Source organism: Squalius cephalus, assembly GCF_949319135.1.
Source record: "Squalius cephalus genome assembly, chromosome: 10".
Lineage (NCBI taxonomy): Eukaryota > Metazoa > Chordata > Actinopteri > Cypriniformes > Leuciscidae > Squalius > Squalius cephalus.
Window position 1 is genome coordinate 41,183,751 of NC_137131.1, and position 18,906 is coordinate 41,202,656.

General features: G+C 41.4%; 2 protein-coding genes across 2 annotated transcripts in view; both read right to left on the bottom strand.

Annotated features, from left to right (window-relative positions):
• Positions 1 to 18,906, bottom strand: part of LOC307165360 (fatty-acid amide hydrolase 1-like) — a 61,429-nt gene that overhangs the window by 8,254 nt on the left and 34,269 nt on the right. Inside the window, exons 12-13 of the mRNA XM_079882918.1 lie at positions 3,603 to 3,642; positions 2,944 to 3,052 (exon numbers count right to left, since the gene is read on the bottom strand). Of these exons, the coding sequence (XP_079739044.1) occupies positions 2,944 to 3,052; positions 3,603 to 3,642 (149 nt within the window). The remainder of the gene's footprint in view (positions 1 to 2,943; positions 3,053 to 3,602; positions 3,643 to 18,906) is intronic.
• On the bottom strand, positions 7,618 to 17,609 carry LOC307165954 (vitamin D3 hydroxylase-associated protein-like; the record flags this gene model as incomplete). The annotated part of the gene is made up of 8 exons (XM_079884038.1): positions 7,618 to 7,694; positions 7,785 to 7,909; positions 8,001 to 8,041; positions 11,459 to 11,665; positions 14,038 to 14,171; positions 14,259 to 14,402; positions 16,644 to 16,757; positions 17,457 to 17,609. The coding sequence occupies 5 exons, from the start codon at positions 17,607 to 17,609 to the stop codon at positions 11,662 to 11,664; spliced, it is 549 nt and encodes a 182-aa protein (XP_079740164.1). The 3' UTR covers positions 7,618 to 7,694; positions 7,785 to 7,909; positions 8,001 to 8,041; positions 11,459 to 11,661.

Here is an 18,906-nt window from a genome sequence, read left to right on the forward strand (position 1 = left end):
ATTCGTTTTGTATAATTTGTTCCTCAGGAGGTAGTAGAGGCAATACTTTTTTATGTAACACAGATGCATCATCCATAAGCAGTTGTATCGTTTTCAGCATTGAACACACTTGAGACGCATTGTCATCACATTTCATCAACTCTTTCAGTTGACTAAGTGAAGCGGCAACCTATAGCCGCTGAGAGGCTAAGCAGCAGGAAAGATTCGTGACGCGTTTTTATCCGTAACATCCAATGTTGTGTATTTTCAGTTGACTAAGTGAAGCGGCAACCTATAGCCGCTGAGAGGCTAAGCAGCAGGAAAGATTCGTGACGCGTTTTTATCCGTAACATCCAATGGTTTATTCTTACAGGTAACGGATTGTCCACGCTCGAACCATTAAAGTACGTACTAACACAAATCCATGTAAACAAATAACCATACAGACGTGCAAACGGTCAACTGAAAGTGAGCACTCCTTGCCACTCACCCCCTCTCTACACAGTGTTCCACAAGACAGGGAGCGCTACCAGGTAAATACCCACTAATACCCATGTGACCAAACACCTGGAAATGTACGCGCAAAATACAAAATAAAAGACACACGTTTTCTGCACTTACAAGTAACTTTAAACCGCAGACACCTACTGCATGATATTATATTTAAAAAATGCTAGAAAAGTGGGCAGACCCCAGCGGAGATAGAGGGGGCAAACCGTGAGCGGGGGGGGCGTGCACCTGAGACCTGGGGCATGTTCAAGTTCAAAACGGTGCGCAACGTTTTGCTACGGTTTCCGGGTTGAACGTCATGTTTCCTGGAAACGGCGTGCACCGGTGTGCAACGGGGTTTGAGATACGTTTCCTCTTGTTTGGTTGGTGTGTCAGAACTGCAGTCCAATCAGCAGCAACATGTATATAAAGCACGTGGTATTAAAGTGAACTCGCACAATGGGTTCAAGGAAAGTAATTTACAAATGTGTTCAATGCAGCTCGGTATACGCAACAACTGAGGATATTAGAAGACATGTTTGTCGTAAGTTTTATTGTAAAAATATAGGATATCAACATAATGATTTGTTTATATTTTTAGCTTCATTGCAAGTGTATGACATTTGGTATAGAAATAGGCTAAACATTGGTAATTAATTGCTTTACCTAAAAATGAGAAAGAAAATACAGGGTATTAAAACAGTATGAACTACAAATAGAGTCAGTATGTGAGGCTAAACAGATGTGTTTTATTTTAAATTAGGTAAGATGTGTGCTTCCATTTCAGTTTCAGCAATCCCTTCACTCGATTGGGATGTTCTCTTTTGTTCTGGGCGGCAAGTGCAGTAACTGTAACATCGGGCATATTTTGTAGTATTAAACACATATTTATACCAACTTCATCAGGCTCCGAAAATTCTTCACAAATAACACAAAGAATGGCCTTCTCAGCTGCCATAGTTGCAACTCATGCGTCATCAGAACAGTGTGTTCAACGCATCACCGTTTCTGTTTAAAAAACGTTGTGCAACGTTTTGTCGGGGCTGAACGCAGCCCTGCTGTCAGACTCTCTAAAATGGAGAGTTTGCTCACAGGGTCGCAAGACGACGTAAAGTACATGCATCTGGTGAGTTTTATCGAGTTGATGTCAATAGCGCGCGCTCTCTATAGGCATTTTCATATTTTGCCGCTATGTGAAAAAATCCAGAAAAATGCGCCAGCGCGTTTGTCGACCCCAGAGGATTAACTTAAGTCTAACCATAAATTGTGATTAAAATATATATGATCACTCACATCAAGACGCCGCTGCGGTGGTGGAGTCCATGCAGGAGTAGCAGCATTTGGCACTGCGTCGCTTTTCAGCGCGAGCTGTGTGGAGAAGCTCATTTCCACCTCTATTGCGTTGGAGAAGCAATCCCGCGTAAAATGCAGGTTTAACACTCACGGTCTCCAGGCCAAGTGCATGCAAACACTGGCGCCTAATTTCCAAGTCTGCTGGAAAGCTATGCAGTCCAGCAGTGCTGTTGCAACCAGCAACACTACACCTAAGTACCCTCCTGCCCACTGTACAATACAGATAAATCTACGCTAGCTCGTACCAAGGGCGTGGTGAGCTCGTACCAGGGGCGTGGTGAGCTCGTACCAGGGGCGTGGTGAGCTGGAACCTGCTTACGTCACCTGCCACCGCTTACGTCACTTGCCACCGCAACATCCAATAGGAAAATTCAACTGCAGTAGCCACCGTTCAACCTGAAGAGGGCAGCACTCAGACGTTTTTACACCATATATTGTAAAATTAAAACACTTTATATACCCAAATGTCAAAAAAGTTACTCGAATCAATGAACAGCACTAATAAAGCCCCATTCTTACAGATCATTAACTAAAAAAAGTTGGTTTAGGGTTTAGTTACCCTTTAAGGCACGAAGAATTTTTTTTCAAGGAAAAAAACTTTAAATGTGTCATTTTGGTGATCAGAGATGAGTTTTAAGGGATAAAATTATTGACTACAGGGGGACTTTAACCAAAATAACTTTCCCTTCCTCTAGCAGGATCTCTTCTCTTCTCTGATGATGAGGGCGGGGCAACCTGTCACTCACATGAGATCAGCCAATAGCAAACCACAACCATACAATCAATTCCTCATGGACAAAATCAAGTCCCGCCCACATTTGTTCTTGTTCCAGAAGCCGTTTCACTTGGGTATACGACACAATAGGGAAGAAAAGTCTATCAAAACTTGTTTCAGGCTGACTTTAAGTAAATCATGAAACAGGAAACACATTTTTGCTAGTCACAATTAAATTAACTAGTAATAATAAGGGAATTGAACGCTAAAAGCAATGAGATGTGGGATGTGGCACAGTGATTAACAAGACAAATAAAAAAAATTGCACTTCATGACAAAAAGGTTGCCAACCCCAGGTTTACAGGCACAAAGATAATGTAATAGTAATGTAAATGTGAGGTACGTACTGGTGATACGGCCGCAGTAATGTAAATTGAAGGCTGGTCCAAACATAGGGCACAACAAAACGTCCACATTCAGTCTCCTCCACTCTGCTATCACCTCATAAATGTATTCCTACAGATGAGAAAAACAAAAAACCTTTCACACATTCTCAAAATACATACAATCATGTCAGAATAAGAATCACTTTTGATACACAGTATGTGCCAGGAAGATTAATTTGCTCAACTGCAGGGAGGCACTGTCAATCAATGTTGGGGGTAACGAATTACAAGTAACGCGAGTTACGTAACACATTACTGTCTATAAAAAGTAACTAAGTAATGCATTTAGTAACTTTTTTAGGGAGTAACACAATATTGTATTACTTTTAAAAGTAACTTTCCCCAAATGAAATGAGGACACATAATAATCTTTTTTTATTTTATTTTTTTGTCAGGATGGCATTTAAATGTTTCCTAGCAGGGATTATAAATGGTTCCAGGAATGAAAATGAAGAAACAATGTGCATTATGTGAGGCTTCACATGATTTAATGTGCTACAGCAATGACCAGAGAGAACCATAGGCCTCTATTACACTGTGATAATCATTTCTACAATCTCAGTGGTGCTGATGAAAGACCACATAATATTAATAATAAAATCAAAATAATGAAATTCTACCTCAATTTTTACATGATGTCTCCATAATTCTGCTACAGACCTTGCAAGAGAAAAAAAAAGCTATTAAAGTAATGGTATCATTTCATTTCTGCTCAGTTCTATTGTGAAATATTATTACAATTTAAAATGCCTGTTTTCTATGTGAATATATGTTAAAATGTAATTTATTCCTGTGATCAAAGCTGAATTTTCAGCATCATTACTCCAGTCTTCAGTGTCACATGATCCTTCAGAAATCATTCTAATATGATGATTTGCTGCTCAAGAAACATTTATGATTATTTATCAATGTTGAAAACATTTGTGCTGCTTCAAATTATTATAGAAAACATGATAGATTTTTGTCAGGATTCTTTAATGCATAGAAAGTTAAAAAATTCACAGTTTGTAATAATGTAGAGGTCTTTACTGCCACTTTATCGATTTCATTCATGCTTGCTGAATAAAAGTATTAATTTGATTCAAATAAATCTTACTGAAAAAAATTAATCATAACTTAAATTACACTCAAGAACACAAGACTTATCAGCATAATTATATTCATTATGCAAATTAATATAAACAAAAAATGTCTGTAGCTTACCCAACTCCAGCATTTGCTTTCAGGATTGCAGACAACCGTGGATACTGGAGAAAGTAATCCAAACATAAAACAGTTAAAACATATTAGCTTGAGTAAAACAGATTGCTTAATTAGATGCAAATGAGAAACAGAAACAACATTTACAGAACTCACAACAGGCTTCAGAACAACAGAGAGTAACTTCTTTATGAAGCCTGGGATCCGCAACAGGGCGGCCTGATCCCAGAGACACGGATCAATGGGGCCTGACTTCCTGAAATCACACACATATGAATACAAACATAATGTGTGATTACTATGAATCAGAGGTGACTACAGCGTCTTTAATGAGGCCAGAAACACTGGAATAGTTCTAATGGATATCAATCATGACGTGTGAATGTGCTGATACCAGACGTACAGATGACTGTAGAGCGTTCTGCCTCCATCAGCCATGAGTCCTTTAAAAAATAACTCAAAGAAGACTTCGTAGAGCCGTAGAGGTGGGAAAGGAACAAGCTGAAATGTGAACAACACACCAGACCAGAACATCAGACCTGCTTTTCAAGTCTGCAGATCTCAACTTATCACACGTTCTGTAGAATGTATAGTGTTTAAACCAAGCCGCAACCTTTCCGGTCTCTCTCTTGAATCCAACACGGAAGTGACTTAAAGGGTTAGTTCGCCCATTTAAGACATGAAGTTGTATGCAATCCTTACCAGCACTATAGTGCATACACACTGACCCACTCTGTGGTCACCTCCCTGGTCAGAGTTCTGGCCGCTCGAAGTTTTTCAAGAAAGTATTCCCGGTTAGTTTCCGGGGCCTCAAAACTGTGCGTTTTTACGTGAAAAAATTATATGCGTTTCAAAGCTTGATTAATTTACATCACAAAAAACACTCCGGGCAAAATTCATACCTCAGTTTTAATCGGCACTATTTTCTTTCCATTTCTATCAATCCGCGCTGCTATCAACGTCAACAGTGCGCACGTTCCGATCAGCTGTTCCATAGTGTTTACACAGTCGAATGACAACGACTTAAAAAGTACAAAATTAACAATGGTGCGAACTTGTAAATTCCCAGGTTGTGACCACAAGAAAGTGCCGGGATCACCGTTCAGATTCCATCGTTTTCCTGTTTCGGATATAGCTATGAGACAGCTTTGGCTGGTTGCCATCGGCTACTCTACGGGAGCTAAAATATCCAGAATAAAGGATTTTCGTGTGTGCAGTGCTCACTTCAGCGAAGACGATTACATCCCCAACCAAGAAGGAAAAATAAAAAAAAAGATTTTAAAGAGTTTTGCTGTACCAGTATCACAGGTAAGCTCTATTTACTAACTTTATAATCCCATCTAAACTGTACGGTAAACAAGCTGTTTAGACTCCAGTGGAAATCACGTGAAAAGAGGTCTAATATAAAAACAGTTTATAGGGATATAGGTACAATTTTGCGGGTAAGCTCTATTTACTAACTTTATGATCCCATGTCTAAACTGTACGGTAAACAATCTGATGTTTAGACTCCAGTGGAAACCACGTGAAAAGAGGTCTAATATTAAAACAGTATATAGGGATATAACGATGGAATCTGAACGGTGATCCCGGCACATCGGAACGTGCGCACTGTTGACGTTGACAGCAGCGCGGATTGATAGAAATGGAAAGAAAATAGTGCCGATTAAAACTGAGGTATGAATTTTGCCCGGAGTGTTTTTTGTGATGTAAATTAATCAAGCTTTGAAATGCATATCATTTTTTCACGTAAAAACGCACAGTTTTGAGGCCCCGGAAACTAACCGGGAATACTTTCTTGAAAAACTTCGAGCGGCCAGAACTCTGACCAGGGAGGTGACCACAGAGTGGGTCAGTGTGTATGCACTATAGTGCTGGTAAGGATTGCATACAACTTCATGTCTTAAATGGGCGAACTAACCCTTTAAACTGTTAAAATTCAAGTCAATCCCATATACCCCTCATGTTAATATGCCCAACTTTACAGCAGAAACAATGTGTTTACAGCTGTGTAATACAACTGTGAGGGGGTTGGAATTTTGTTTTATAACTCATCCGTTTAAATTATATTAAGCCTTAAAGTTCTGCATAATTAAGGGCGTGGCCACTTGAGTGACAGGTGTATTACCGCTGTTGTCACTACTAGCCGTTTGTCTGCTGTCTGTTACCTCAGCTAATCGTTAAAAATAATCGTTAGTTGCCGCCCCAGTGGACCCAATACATTTGAGGTTTAAACCATATTTTATTATCAAAATAGACTGTAAAAAATATGGACGTAGGTTTCTGAAGAGCATTTTTGAAGCCTAAAGTGGGCGGAGCCGGCCGTCACCATCTTGGCAGCGCATCAATCCAGTATAACCGAAAATGGACAAAGAACGCCTCTGGCGTCGGCTGACTCCGCCCACTTTGGGCTTCACAAATGCTCTTCAGAAACCTACGGGTGACGTCACGAACACTACGTCCATATTTTTTACAGTCTATTTTGATAATAAAATAATCTGACGATTATTGCTATTGATTATTTATTTTGCCTTAGTGGACATTTCTAAGCATTTATTTTCCCAGTTTATCGTTTCTATGTTGTGACGCGCGGACTGTTAATGTGTTTATGACTCCTTGTTGACCTTCCTCTGTTTGCTGTTACTCTCTGTTCCTGATGGTTTACTGACTGTCCTGTCCTGTCCTGTCCTGTCCTTTGCTGGTTGCTGACCCTTGACTGTTTGTCTGACACTATTGTCTTCACTAATAAAGCTGCACATGGATCTCAACCCAAGCTCGTCCGAGTCTGCGTTACAGCTTCCCATTTTTAAATGGAAATTAAAATGACTAAATTAAAAAATGATAAACAAAAGCAAAAAAAAGCTAACTTGTACAAGGAATTTCGTAACATTTATTATTTATTAAAAAATGAATAGATTTTAACCCATTATTATAAAAAAAAAGTCATTTCACATCCTGCACAATGTTGTCATCCAAACAATGTGTGATATAATGGATATAAAAACAAATATACATACAGAAACACACATTTACCCATTTGAACATAGTAATTAATTATTACATTCATACAACAACAATAGTCCCTGCTCTCATAAAAATACAAGAACTGGTGTTTCATGTAGAATTTGAAAACTACATTTAAATTCACAAGATAACAAGATAGCTATATGTATATTTGAGTCAGTTTTTTTTTAATTCTTTATTTTAGATCTTAAAAGCCATTCAGACTGTGATGTTACGTCCAATAAATAATGGGTGATCTGTATTTTACAAATACATAACTATTTGTTGTGTTAATGGTTTGAAAAGGGCATATCCTTTGCTTGCCAACAAACTGCCGATGGCTAATATAAGAACTATTAATGTAGTGTAGTGTAGTTGTGTACCGTGTGGCCCGCTCTCTCCAGCAGGGCTTTAGTCTCCCTGAAGGCCCTGGCCATGCTTGGAGACGGCTGCTGGAAACCATCGTTCTCATAATAACCAATCCTCAGGGGCTCTGAGCTCTCATACACCTGTTTCATAAGAGGAAAGTATCATAGATTCTGCTTTCACCTATAATTTACCTATAAACAAGCATTTGATGTTCTATATTTATACAGGACCTTTTGGTTGAATGGTATGGGAGGAACAGTGGGATCCAATGTGAACATGTCTTGGCAAAGCAGTGCCCGCATACACAGAGCCACGCTCTCGACGTCTCTTGCCAAAGGGCCAATAGAGGACAACACTGTAATCCAGCACATAGATTATGCACATCTTATATTTCGGCTTGTTTACAGTTCAAAACTAGACCAGCAGTTTGATAAACTTGATCTTACCTGACTTCTGGCCTTTGACACAAGAACTGATTTCTTGACCACTAAACAAGGATGATATAAATAATAAAGCAAATCAAAGAACAAGAAAAAACAAGTGGATTATATGCACAACATCTCAACAAAAGAGCTACAGGTGAATCTCACAAAAAATATAAATATAAAATCAAAAGAAAGAAATGAGAAATTATACTATGAATAAAGACATTTTCGTGCATCATGACAATATTTACAGAAATTGAGCACATTTACTGTGACTTTTGTGTTCCTCTTTAACATATAAACGTTTTTATTTACAGATATGTTATTATAGGCATTTAGCCCTGTTACCAAATTCCCCTTTTTATATTAGTAAATATGGATTATGATTTTAATTATGAAAAAACATATGCAAGCAATCTTGTCTGAGTGCGTGGTTTCGAGCGTGCTTGAGCCGTGCACTCACTTGTCTACGTGCCTTGTTACATGTGCGGGGCGTGGTGTTTGGATCCCAGGACATCTGACTAGTTTGGTTTCGGTTCTGTGTCGGGATTCGGACATCCATGCTCCGCGTGTTTGTCTTCTGTTGTGAGCGCACAGGATGAGCTCACGCTTCGTCCTTGTGCGCTCTATCTTGTCTTGTGTAGCACACAGCTTGTGTTTTACACTAGCTGTGTGCTTTTATGTTGTCATGTTCTGTATGAACACGTGGCTTATGAGTGTTCTCATTGGCTGCGTGTTCATGTGTAAGCACATGGCTTGTGATTAGTTTTACTGGCCATGTGCTTGTGTTTTGTGTGAGCACATGGCTTGTCATGTGTTTCCTTGTGCCATGTGCTCTCCTGTCGATTGTCTAACCCCGCCCACCTTGTTACCTGATTATTGATATATTTGCCCCACCTGTCCTCCCTCGTTACCTCCTTTGTTTGTTCTCCCTATTTATTCTCCCTGTGTTTGCAGTCCTGTGCTGTTTCGTCGTTGAATATACCTCTTGTGTCCTGCCTAGATCCTGTTGTCAAGTACTGTCCAAGTCTAGTCTGTCTTGTTTTCCCCCTTCGGGGTAGTTTTTGTTTGTTCCTGTTTTATTTTTTTATTATTAAAATAAAGCCCATCAACTCTGCACTTGAGTCCTCGCTTCTTCCCTCACCCTCAACCCTGACAGAACGAAACAGCCATCAGAGGACTCAGCAGACTATGGGTACCTTCCACTTCCCATCTCCCTCCAATGGGGCCTCGGTGAAGGATCAGATGGTCCAGCTCGTCAGGTACGTCGCTCTTCGTCAGGAAGGTCGCAACATCAAAGACTTCGCCTTTGACTTTCTGGCTGTAGTGGATGAACTGGACTACAGCGATAATGCTGATCTTAAAGAGGTTTTTAACACCTGCCTCACAAAGCCCTTCAGTCCTAGGGAGATGGGAAAATTGGGGCACCTGCCGTTTTGGAAATTCGTGTACGAGTTACATCAGCATGGGAAGGCGGAGTCCCTTCGAAGCATGAATTCTCTCCACACTGACTGTTTTCCCCTTCCACCTTCAGTCAGTGGAATCCCCAGCCCTCATATGACTCAGAATCGCAAGAGGAGGAAGAAGGCTTCCTCTGTTTCGCCTGGTCCTGTGGTCCCAGTGGTGGCCCAAGAGGCTGCAGCGCCCCCAGTGGTGGCCCAAGAGACTGCAGCGCCCCCAGTGCCAACCGAAGTGCCTGCAGCACCCACAGAGGTGACCGAAGAGGCTGCAGTGCCCCCAGAAGAGGTAAGCTCCTTCCTACTGCCTCGACCTCGCAAGCGTAGGAGGAGGAAGAAGGCTTCCCTTTCACTTGGTCCAGTGGCCCCAGAGCTCCCTGTTATGGCCATGAAGGCCATTCCTGAACAGCCTGCTCTCCCCGTCTGTCCTGTCACGGTCAAAGAGGCTACCCTCTCCCTTTATGTTGCCGCGCTTATGTGTGCCTGGGCCGCACATGCCTCCCTGTCGGCTACCTCAGCTCCATCCCCTCCTGAGCCACCTGTTTCCACCATCAGTCCTGCCTTAGCGAAAAGGGTGGTTTTCACCTTTTATGCAGTTGCTTTCCTACGTGCCTGGGCAGTACACACCTCAAGAATGGCCGCCTCCAGTCCTGTTGGCACCCCGGATGCCATCCCTGAGCGGCCTGAGGCCGTCCCAGAGCCCGTAGCCAGCCCGGAGGCCCTCCCAGAGCCCGTAGCCAGCCCAGAGGCCCTCCCAGAGCCCGCTGCCAGCCCGGAGGCTGTCCCAGAGCCCGTAGTCATCCCAAAGGCCCTCCCAGAGCCCGCTGTCCCAGAGAACCGTCTGCCCTGTGCCTGCTGCGTCGGCCGTGCATCCTTTGGAGCAGTGATATTTGTGGAATTTCCCTTCCTCACTATAGTCCCTGTCTTGCCCAAGCCTGGCCAGCCTGCTCTGATGGTTCCGTCTTTGCTGCCTGACCCACCCTGGCCTTCTGCCAAGTATCCAGATTCATCTGATCCACCTTGGCCCTCAGCCAGGAATCCTGAACCACCGGATCCCGCCTGGTCTGTCTCTCCGGCACTACCCTGGCCTTCTGTTGGGACTCCTGATCTGCTGGAGCCTGCCTGGTCTGTTCCCCCAGCACCGCCCTGGTCCTCTGCCGGGACTCCTGATCTGCTGGAGCCTGCCTGGTCTGTCCCTCGGCCACCGCCCTGGCCTTCTGCTGGGATTCCTGATCTGCTGGAGCCTGCCTGGTCTGTCCCTCGGGCACCGCCCTGGCCTTCTGCTGGGATTCCTGATCTGCTGGAGCCTACCTGGTCTGTTCCCCCAGCACCGCCCTGGCCCTCTGCCGAGACTCCTGATCCGCTGGAGCCTGCCTGGTCTCTCCCTCGGGCACCGCCCTGGCCTTCTGCTGGGATTCCTGATCTGCTGGAGCCTGCCAGGTCTGTTCCCCCAGCACCGCCCTGGCCCTCTGCCGGGACTCCTGATCCGCTGGAGCCTGCCTGGTCTCTCCCTCGGGCACCGCCCTGGCCCTCTGCCGGGACTCCTGATCCGCTGGAGCCTGCCTGGTCTGTCCCTCGGGCACCGCCCTGGCCTTCTGCTGGGATTCCTGATCTGCTGGAGCCTGCCTGGTCTGTCCCTCCGGTCCCACCCTGGCCCTCTGCTCGGACTCCAGACCCACCTGTGCCTCCCTGGATCAACCCACCCGTCCCTTCTAGAGACTTTCTGGACTGTCATGATGGCCCTGACTTGGCTCCCCCTTGAGCACAAGGCTAGTAATGGCTCAACATCATGAAACGTTAACCCTGTTACCGTTTAAACAGCAAAATCTCAACATACATTAATTTACCTTGAGGTGGCACAAGGCATTTTATAAAACACTTATTTGTCTGACAGAATCTTTAAAAGTTTTGTTTTCATTTACTGTAGCAAGAACTGCTGTGAACCCTTTGCTTTGGGAAATTAAACTTTTCCTCACCATATACAGTCTCCTCACACAAATGTGACCAAAGACACATACAAACCTTATCCTCTTCGATGTGGGCTTAAATCCACAAATCCCACAGAAGGCTGATGGGATACGAATGCTCCCTCCAATATCAGTGCCAAAGCCCAGGATAGATCCGCCTCCTCCGATCAGAGCTCCCTCTCCTCCAAATGAACCGCCAGGCGTCTTCTTGAGGTTGCAGGGGTTCAAGGTTTGCCCATAAATGGGGTTACTGCAGTCTTAACTACAGTCGATACAAATACAGAGGGGTTGGGTTGGTTACATTTGAATATGAACACAAAAATGCAACAATATGTATCGTGGATATTGACAATAAGTATTGTGTATAGTTCACCCAAAATGAAAATTACTATGTGAGAAATTCAAGTTTACAGAGTTTTAGTCAGTACTACATTAAACTACTATATATAATGTTGAATATAATGTATAATAATGCAATGGAGGAACATGTGTGGGTCCTGATAATGCCAAATGTCTTGTTACCAGTAAAAAGTATTATTTTTAATATACAGTGAGGAAAATAAGTATTTGAACACCCTGCTATTTTGCAAGTTCTCCCACTTGGAAATCATGGAGGGGTCTGAAATTGTCATCGTAGGTGCATGTCCACTGTGAGAGACATAATCTAAAAAAAAAAAATCCAGAAATCACAATATATGATTTTTTTAACTATTTATTTGTGTGATACAGCTGCAAATAAGTATTTGAACACCTGTCTATCAGCTAGAATTCTGACCCTCAAAGACCTGTTAGTCTGCCTTTAAAATGTCCACCTCCACTCCATTTATTATCCTAAATTAGATGCACCTGTTTGAGGTCGTTAGCTGCATAAAGACACCTGTCCACCCCATACAATCAGTAAGAATCCAACTACTAACATGGCCAAGACCAAAGAGCTGTCCAAAGACACTAGAGACAAAATTGTACACCTCCACAAGGCTGGAAAGGGCTACGGGGAAATTGCCAAGCAGCTTGGTGAAAAAAGGTCCACTGTTGGAGCAATCATTAGAAAATGGAAGAAGCTAAACATGACTGTCAATCTCCCTCGGACTGTGGCTCCATGCAAGATCTCACCTCGTGGGGTCTCAATGATCCTAAGAAAGGTGAGAAATCAGCCCAGAACTACACGGGAGGAGCTGGTCAATGACCTGAAAAGAGCTGGGACCACCGTTTCCAAGGTTACTGTTGGTAATACACTAAGACGTCATGGTTTGAAATCATGCATGGCACGAGAGGTTTCCCTGCTTAAACCAGCACATGTCAAGGCCCGTCTTAAGTTTGCCAATGACCATTTGGATGATCCAGAGGAGTCATGGGAGAAAGTCATGTGGTCAGATGAGACCAAAATAGAACTTTTTGGTCATAATTCCACTAAACGTGTTTGGAGGAAGAAGAATGATGAGTACCATCCCAAGAACACCATCCCTACTGTGGACAGGGCGACTGCACTGTATTAAGGAGAGGATGACCGGGGCCATGTATTGCGAGATTTTGGGGAACAACCTCCTTCCCTCAGAGCATTGAAGATGGGTCGAGACTGGGTCTTCCAACATGACAATGACCCGAAGCACATAGCCAGGATAACCAAGGAGTGGCTCTGTAAGAAGCATATCAAGGTTCTGGCGTGGCCTAGCCAGTCTCCAGACCTAAACCCAATAGAGAATCTTTGGAGGGAGCTCAAACTCCGTGTTTCTCAGCGACAGCCCAGAAACCTGACTGATCTAGAGAAGATCTGTGTGGAGGAGTGGGCCAAAATCCCTCCTGCAGTGTGTACAAACCTGGTGAAAAACTACAGGAAACGTTTGACCTCTGTAATTGCAAACAAAGGCTACTGTACCAAATATTAACATTGATTTTCTCAGGTGTTCAAATACTTATTTGCAGCTGTATCATACAAATAAATAGTTAAAATTAATAGTTAAAAAAAATCATACATTGTGATTTCTGGATTTTTCTTTTTAGATTATGTCTCTCACAGTGGACATGCACCTACGATGACAATTTCAGACCTCTCCATGATTTCTAAGTGGGAGAACTTGCAAAATAGCAGTGTGTTCAAATACTTATTTTCCTCACTGTATCTAGTCAGTGACAGAGTGCAAGCATATTCGTCTAAAATAATTCAGTTTTTTCAGCTTCAGAATCATGAATATTTTTATTCTGGTGTCACTATTGTCCTGTGCATTGGGTTATCAGCACCAAGTCCAAGCCTATTCATTTCCACCCCCAATGTACTGTATAACCAAATTTAGCATTTTAATCAATAGCTAATTTTTTTGTTAAGCTTTTACCTTATGTCTTGGAGTATCGCAATAATATCTTTACAATTTAAGTAATATATCATTTTTTCCCATTGTAATGAAAATAAGTTTTCACATTAACAACTGGAGGATAAAGGTGCTTACTGTCATTAATAATGTCAGAAAAATACAAATTAACTTTATTGACTAAGCTCCAGTAAAAGAGTTGCTAACTGCATGGTCTCTTCATACTCTCTCATTGACTTAAGATTCATTCCCATGGCTCGTCTTGCTCTGCAAATCATCTGATATCACCAGGTTTTTCCCACAGGAATGATGTGCAGTGTTTACTCACCTGAGAAGGCCTTGTGGTATGTTGGTCTTGATGAACGGGATGGCGCCCTGTTTCTTTAGCACTGTAACCACCACACTGTCCATGACCGCAGGCTGATCCAACTTACCCACAACACCACATGAAGAATCATGACCCTGCACATGCAAACAGGAAGTTACGTACACCACAAACAGGAAGTCACCTGTCTTCACCTGCGTAATGCTCTGTTCTCTTATATTGACCTTATATCCAACATTGTCCTTGATGCTGATCGGCACTCCATACAGAAGACCTTTCTCTGATTGAGTGTTGATTTCTGTCAGTTGCTCCACAGACTCCATTAAGATCTCAGTGCTGCAGTTCAGATTCTTGTTCACTTCCAGAGCCTTAGAAGTGTGACATTACACATCTCAGTTTGTGATAACAAGTGGTATAATTCAAACAGACCTCAACAATAAGCACTGAAAATTGCTTATTGTTTGCATTATTTTTTCTGCACTTTTTTCTATCATCCCAAAGTAAATAAAATAAAATAAATAAATATATATATATATATTCTTATGGAAGCTTGTTTCTGCCACATAATAAAACATTTTAAAAGATAATTGCGACTTTTTATCTCCCAATTGCGAGTTTACATCTCACAAATCTGACTTTATTTCTCAGAATTGCGAGATATAAAGTCAGAATTGCGAGATATAAACTCGCAATTCTGACTTTATAACACGCAGTTGCGACTTTATATCTCAGGGTCAAGGTCAAGGTCAAGGTAACTTTATTGTCCCCGAGGGGCAATTATTTGTCCAGCCAGCAGATAAACACAAGGACAAAACACACAGCAATACAGCAAAACATAAAATACCCACAGTCTCTGAAACACAATAGTAAAGAAATACATTTAAAACAGTTCTGGCAAATTGTTTAAAATCGAAATAGAAGTCGGGATAAGAGAGTTTCTGAGTCTATTGGACCTGCATCTGGGCATGGAGTACCAACGGCCTGAGGGAAGTAGCTTAAACTGGCAGGACAAGGGATGGCTAGGGTCAGCTGCAATAGATTGGGCCTTCTTTGCCACTCTGTTGGAGTAGATGTGGGAGAGAGAGGGGAAGTTGATGCCTACAATCTTGCTACATTCTCACAATTCTGACTTTATAACTCACAATTGTGAGAAAAAAAAGTCAGAATTGTGAGATAAAAAGACGCAATTACCTTTTTTTATTTTTTATTCTGTGGTGGAAACAAGCATCCATATATTCTATATATATTCTTTGTTTTTGTGTTTTTTTTTTACCACATAAGTATATATGCACGCAGATATATGATTGCAATCATGAAAACTCTCGCATGTTACTGAATATGGCAATGTTAATGTATTTGGTCTTGGCGGACTCGATTCTCCTGCTGATATTGCTGCTGCTGCACAGTAAGTATGGACTTGCTACTAATAATAGATACACAGACACGCTGCTGTGAGAATGTAAGATATGCTGCCACTGCATAAGCAGACACACACAAATCCCATAGCAGATCTGGGCAGGTGGAGCTGGGGAGGTGGAGGGGTTCAGAAAACTCTCAGGACTAGCCTACAGCGAACACTGAACCAGGCTATTTAAATGTTGAGCAAGCAATCTCATTGGCTGCAGAATCAGCAGAGATAGAGTCCTGCACGCGGGCAACCGCTAATATTTGATGTAATGGGTAGATTCATATTTACGTTGTCATTTGCAGTGCAGGTGCGGGCCGGGAATCAATAGGCACGGCGGACTGCGGGTCCAATAGCTCTGACTATTTCAACTCAATCCAGTACCCTCTTCTAGGCTGCTGCTTTCAAACGGTCCCGTGCTGGTTTGTGTTCACACTCTCTGTTAGTCTGAAGACCGTCAAAGGTTTCTAATTACAACGTGATTTGCAGAGATGAGAATTGTAGCCGATCACACTGCGACTCTTTGCTCACTTTCTGTATATAATCTATTCATAATTTGAATAAAAGTTTTATTTTTCATGCTGCTAAGAGGACCAACGGCCACATAAACACTCTAGGAGAGACAACCGCATTTAAATGCAGAGTGAATCTGCTAAAATATCCCCGATAGCCTATTACATGACAGTGAAGGCTCATATTTGGCTATGTTCTTTTCATTTATAGAGACTGTAATTTACAAGCGTCTTCATAGCCTGTGATTTATGCACATTTGTTCAAAATAGCCTGTATGGGCAGATTGTTCATATGATCCAGGCAAAAGACGGATACACGCTCTTGTCTTTTTTCTGTTAATTATTACTATGTTGGGCTGCATGTCTATTTTTTCTTAAATGCATCAACTCAGAATGCCTAATGTTGGTTTGATTTCCCACATTATGACCAAATCAGTTCAAATGAATTATTTGCCATAATACCATAACTGCAATGTTATATTTTTAGAAATTAGAACATAGCTTTTCTTTCTTGAAGAAGAGACATATTTATTTACTTATTTAATGAGATTTATGAGAATTAAAATTAAAAATTAAAACTATTAGTAAATGGCATCTAGAAAAGACAGCAAAAGTAAACCTCTGAAGCTGGGAATAAACTCATAAATCCCATAAAGAGTTATTGACAGGTAAAATATGGCCGCAGTCACAACCTTTTCCATGTAAGCATGTAGAACAGCATCCGGCTGCAGGGAGCCGTCCTGGAGTTTCCCAGTGAGCTCCGACAAAGACAGAGATACTATTGAACTGCTCTCAAAGTCTGGGTTCTGGAAAGATGCAAGAAACAAACATCAGATGTTTACATATTCACCTAGGGGAGACTGGGGCTAGTTGTCACAGTGGCTTGATCTCACCAACTTGAGTAAAAAATCCAGTTACACAAATGCTTATTTTCTCTAGAGGTGGTTTTCTATGTTGGTTTCCAAACATTTAGTTAAAAAATATATAGGGGAAGTTTTCCAGTATCATAGTATTTTTTTGTAATATAATATCTGTTAAGATGAACACCACACTCACATACATTAGGTCAAAAGTCAACAATACAGTGAAGATAAACCGAGGGTTGTTCTCCATAAAAGTCAGATGGGGGAAAGTTGATGCATTTAGTTTGTTTTAATTTTATTAATTTATTATAATTTTATGGATTGATCACTTAATTTAATAAATTATTTAATTGTATTTAATTTGCTTTAAATGTATTATTATATAATAGAAAAAAACAATGTATTTTTGTCACCACTTCCACTTTTACAGTAACATAAATTTTGCTAAAAAATTCTATTCAGCAGTGGCAGGCTCCACTGTGACAACTTACACAATATAGTGACAACATGATATTTTCAGAATTTCAGTGGCCGTTGGAACCATGACTTCCCTTTATCTAAATGCATGACATGCATATTTATAAACACACTTTACATAATTTATATTTCATTAATAATTGATGCATGTTAGATTTTTATTACCTGTATTTGAAATTGTTGCACCGCTTGTTCAGCCTGTTGAAGGGATTCATCACGTCTCTTCTGTGCGTTTAGTATTTTCTTCTGAATCTCCTCATTTCTCCATTTCCAGAAGAGAATTAACGCACATATACCGCAAACTGTGGCTGCAAACATCGGCGTCCAGTTATTAATCATATCTGAAGTAAGTTGTTGCAAATTAAAACGCTCCATAACTGTTGCTCAAGGTGTTGTGACCGGTTGTGACAGCGAAGTCTGTCTCTGGGTCTTTAACAACTCCAGAAGTGTCCAGAAGGGTGGGGGGAGTATACCTGTGTATACTCCATTAACTGGAACAGGTTTTCACAGGAACTGAATATTACATCCAAATATTATTGTTGTGTCATCAGCATATTGTTGTGTAACTTTTTTTCACAGGAACTGAATATTACAAACAACTATTGCAAAAGAACGATTTACAAAACAACGATTGCGAAAGCGTGCACGGATTATGAATTTGTTCACTGTTACCTTGTACAGTTTTTTTTCTTTCTGTATAGTTCTATGTTGTTAAGAAATTTTGCATTCTATTTTGGCTTTCTCGTGTGTCCCTAATTTTGTTGCGTCCCTTTTGAGCCACGGGGCGAAACGGGTACGGATTGAAAAACCAAAGCTAGCCTACTGTACGGTTTACAGATCTGAGCACAGCTGATTTTTTCTCTGGTACTTTTGGCGTAGGATATTTATTTCAGTCAAGGTCAGGCTGCGATGTCAAATGTTTTCCCAGGAATGAGCTTTTGAAGTTTTATTAAATAAGTAAGATAAGGCGGCATTGTGACCACCTCACTTCATCTGCAAACCACGACTACGAGCAACAAAAACCGATTGGTCACAGACACAAATCACATTCTCTTGAGTGTAACTGTAGTTTTTAAGTGTGCTGTTGGTATTTATTATGGATTTGTGTATACGATTGTAACATGATTCTTCTCTGCCAGTGTGAACTTTTTTAACATATGATTTAGACTTCAAAATGAATCACATTACAATAGCAATTGTACACTGCATTATTTAAAAATGTAAAAAAATCGGCTTTTAACACAGTCATGCATTTTAACACTTTCTGAAAGAAATGCTTAAATAATCAAGTGAATTTTATTACAGGGCCTGAGGGGCTGGGGTTAAATGCCACAGGTTCAGAAAACCATCAAAATATTTATTTATGCTTGAATATATGTCTCATAGCATATGCAAGGCCTCTTAAACAAGGCTCTTGGACTCAGGGGCGGCCTTAAGCATCTGGGGGCCCGTTTCAATAACTAATATGGGGCCCTGCCCACATAAAATGTAAACATGAGCAGAAAAAACAAGGATTCTTGTTGGTTTGCATCATTATTTTATTACGCGCACTTTCAGCTTCATGAACAGGCACCACTGGCATATGTACGTTTCATTTCCTATTCAAATTATTTCC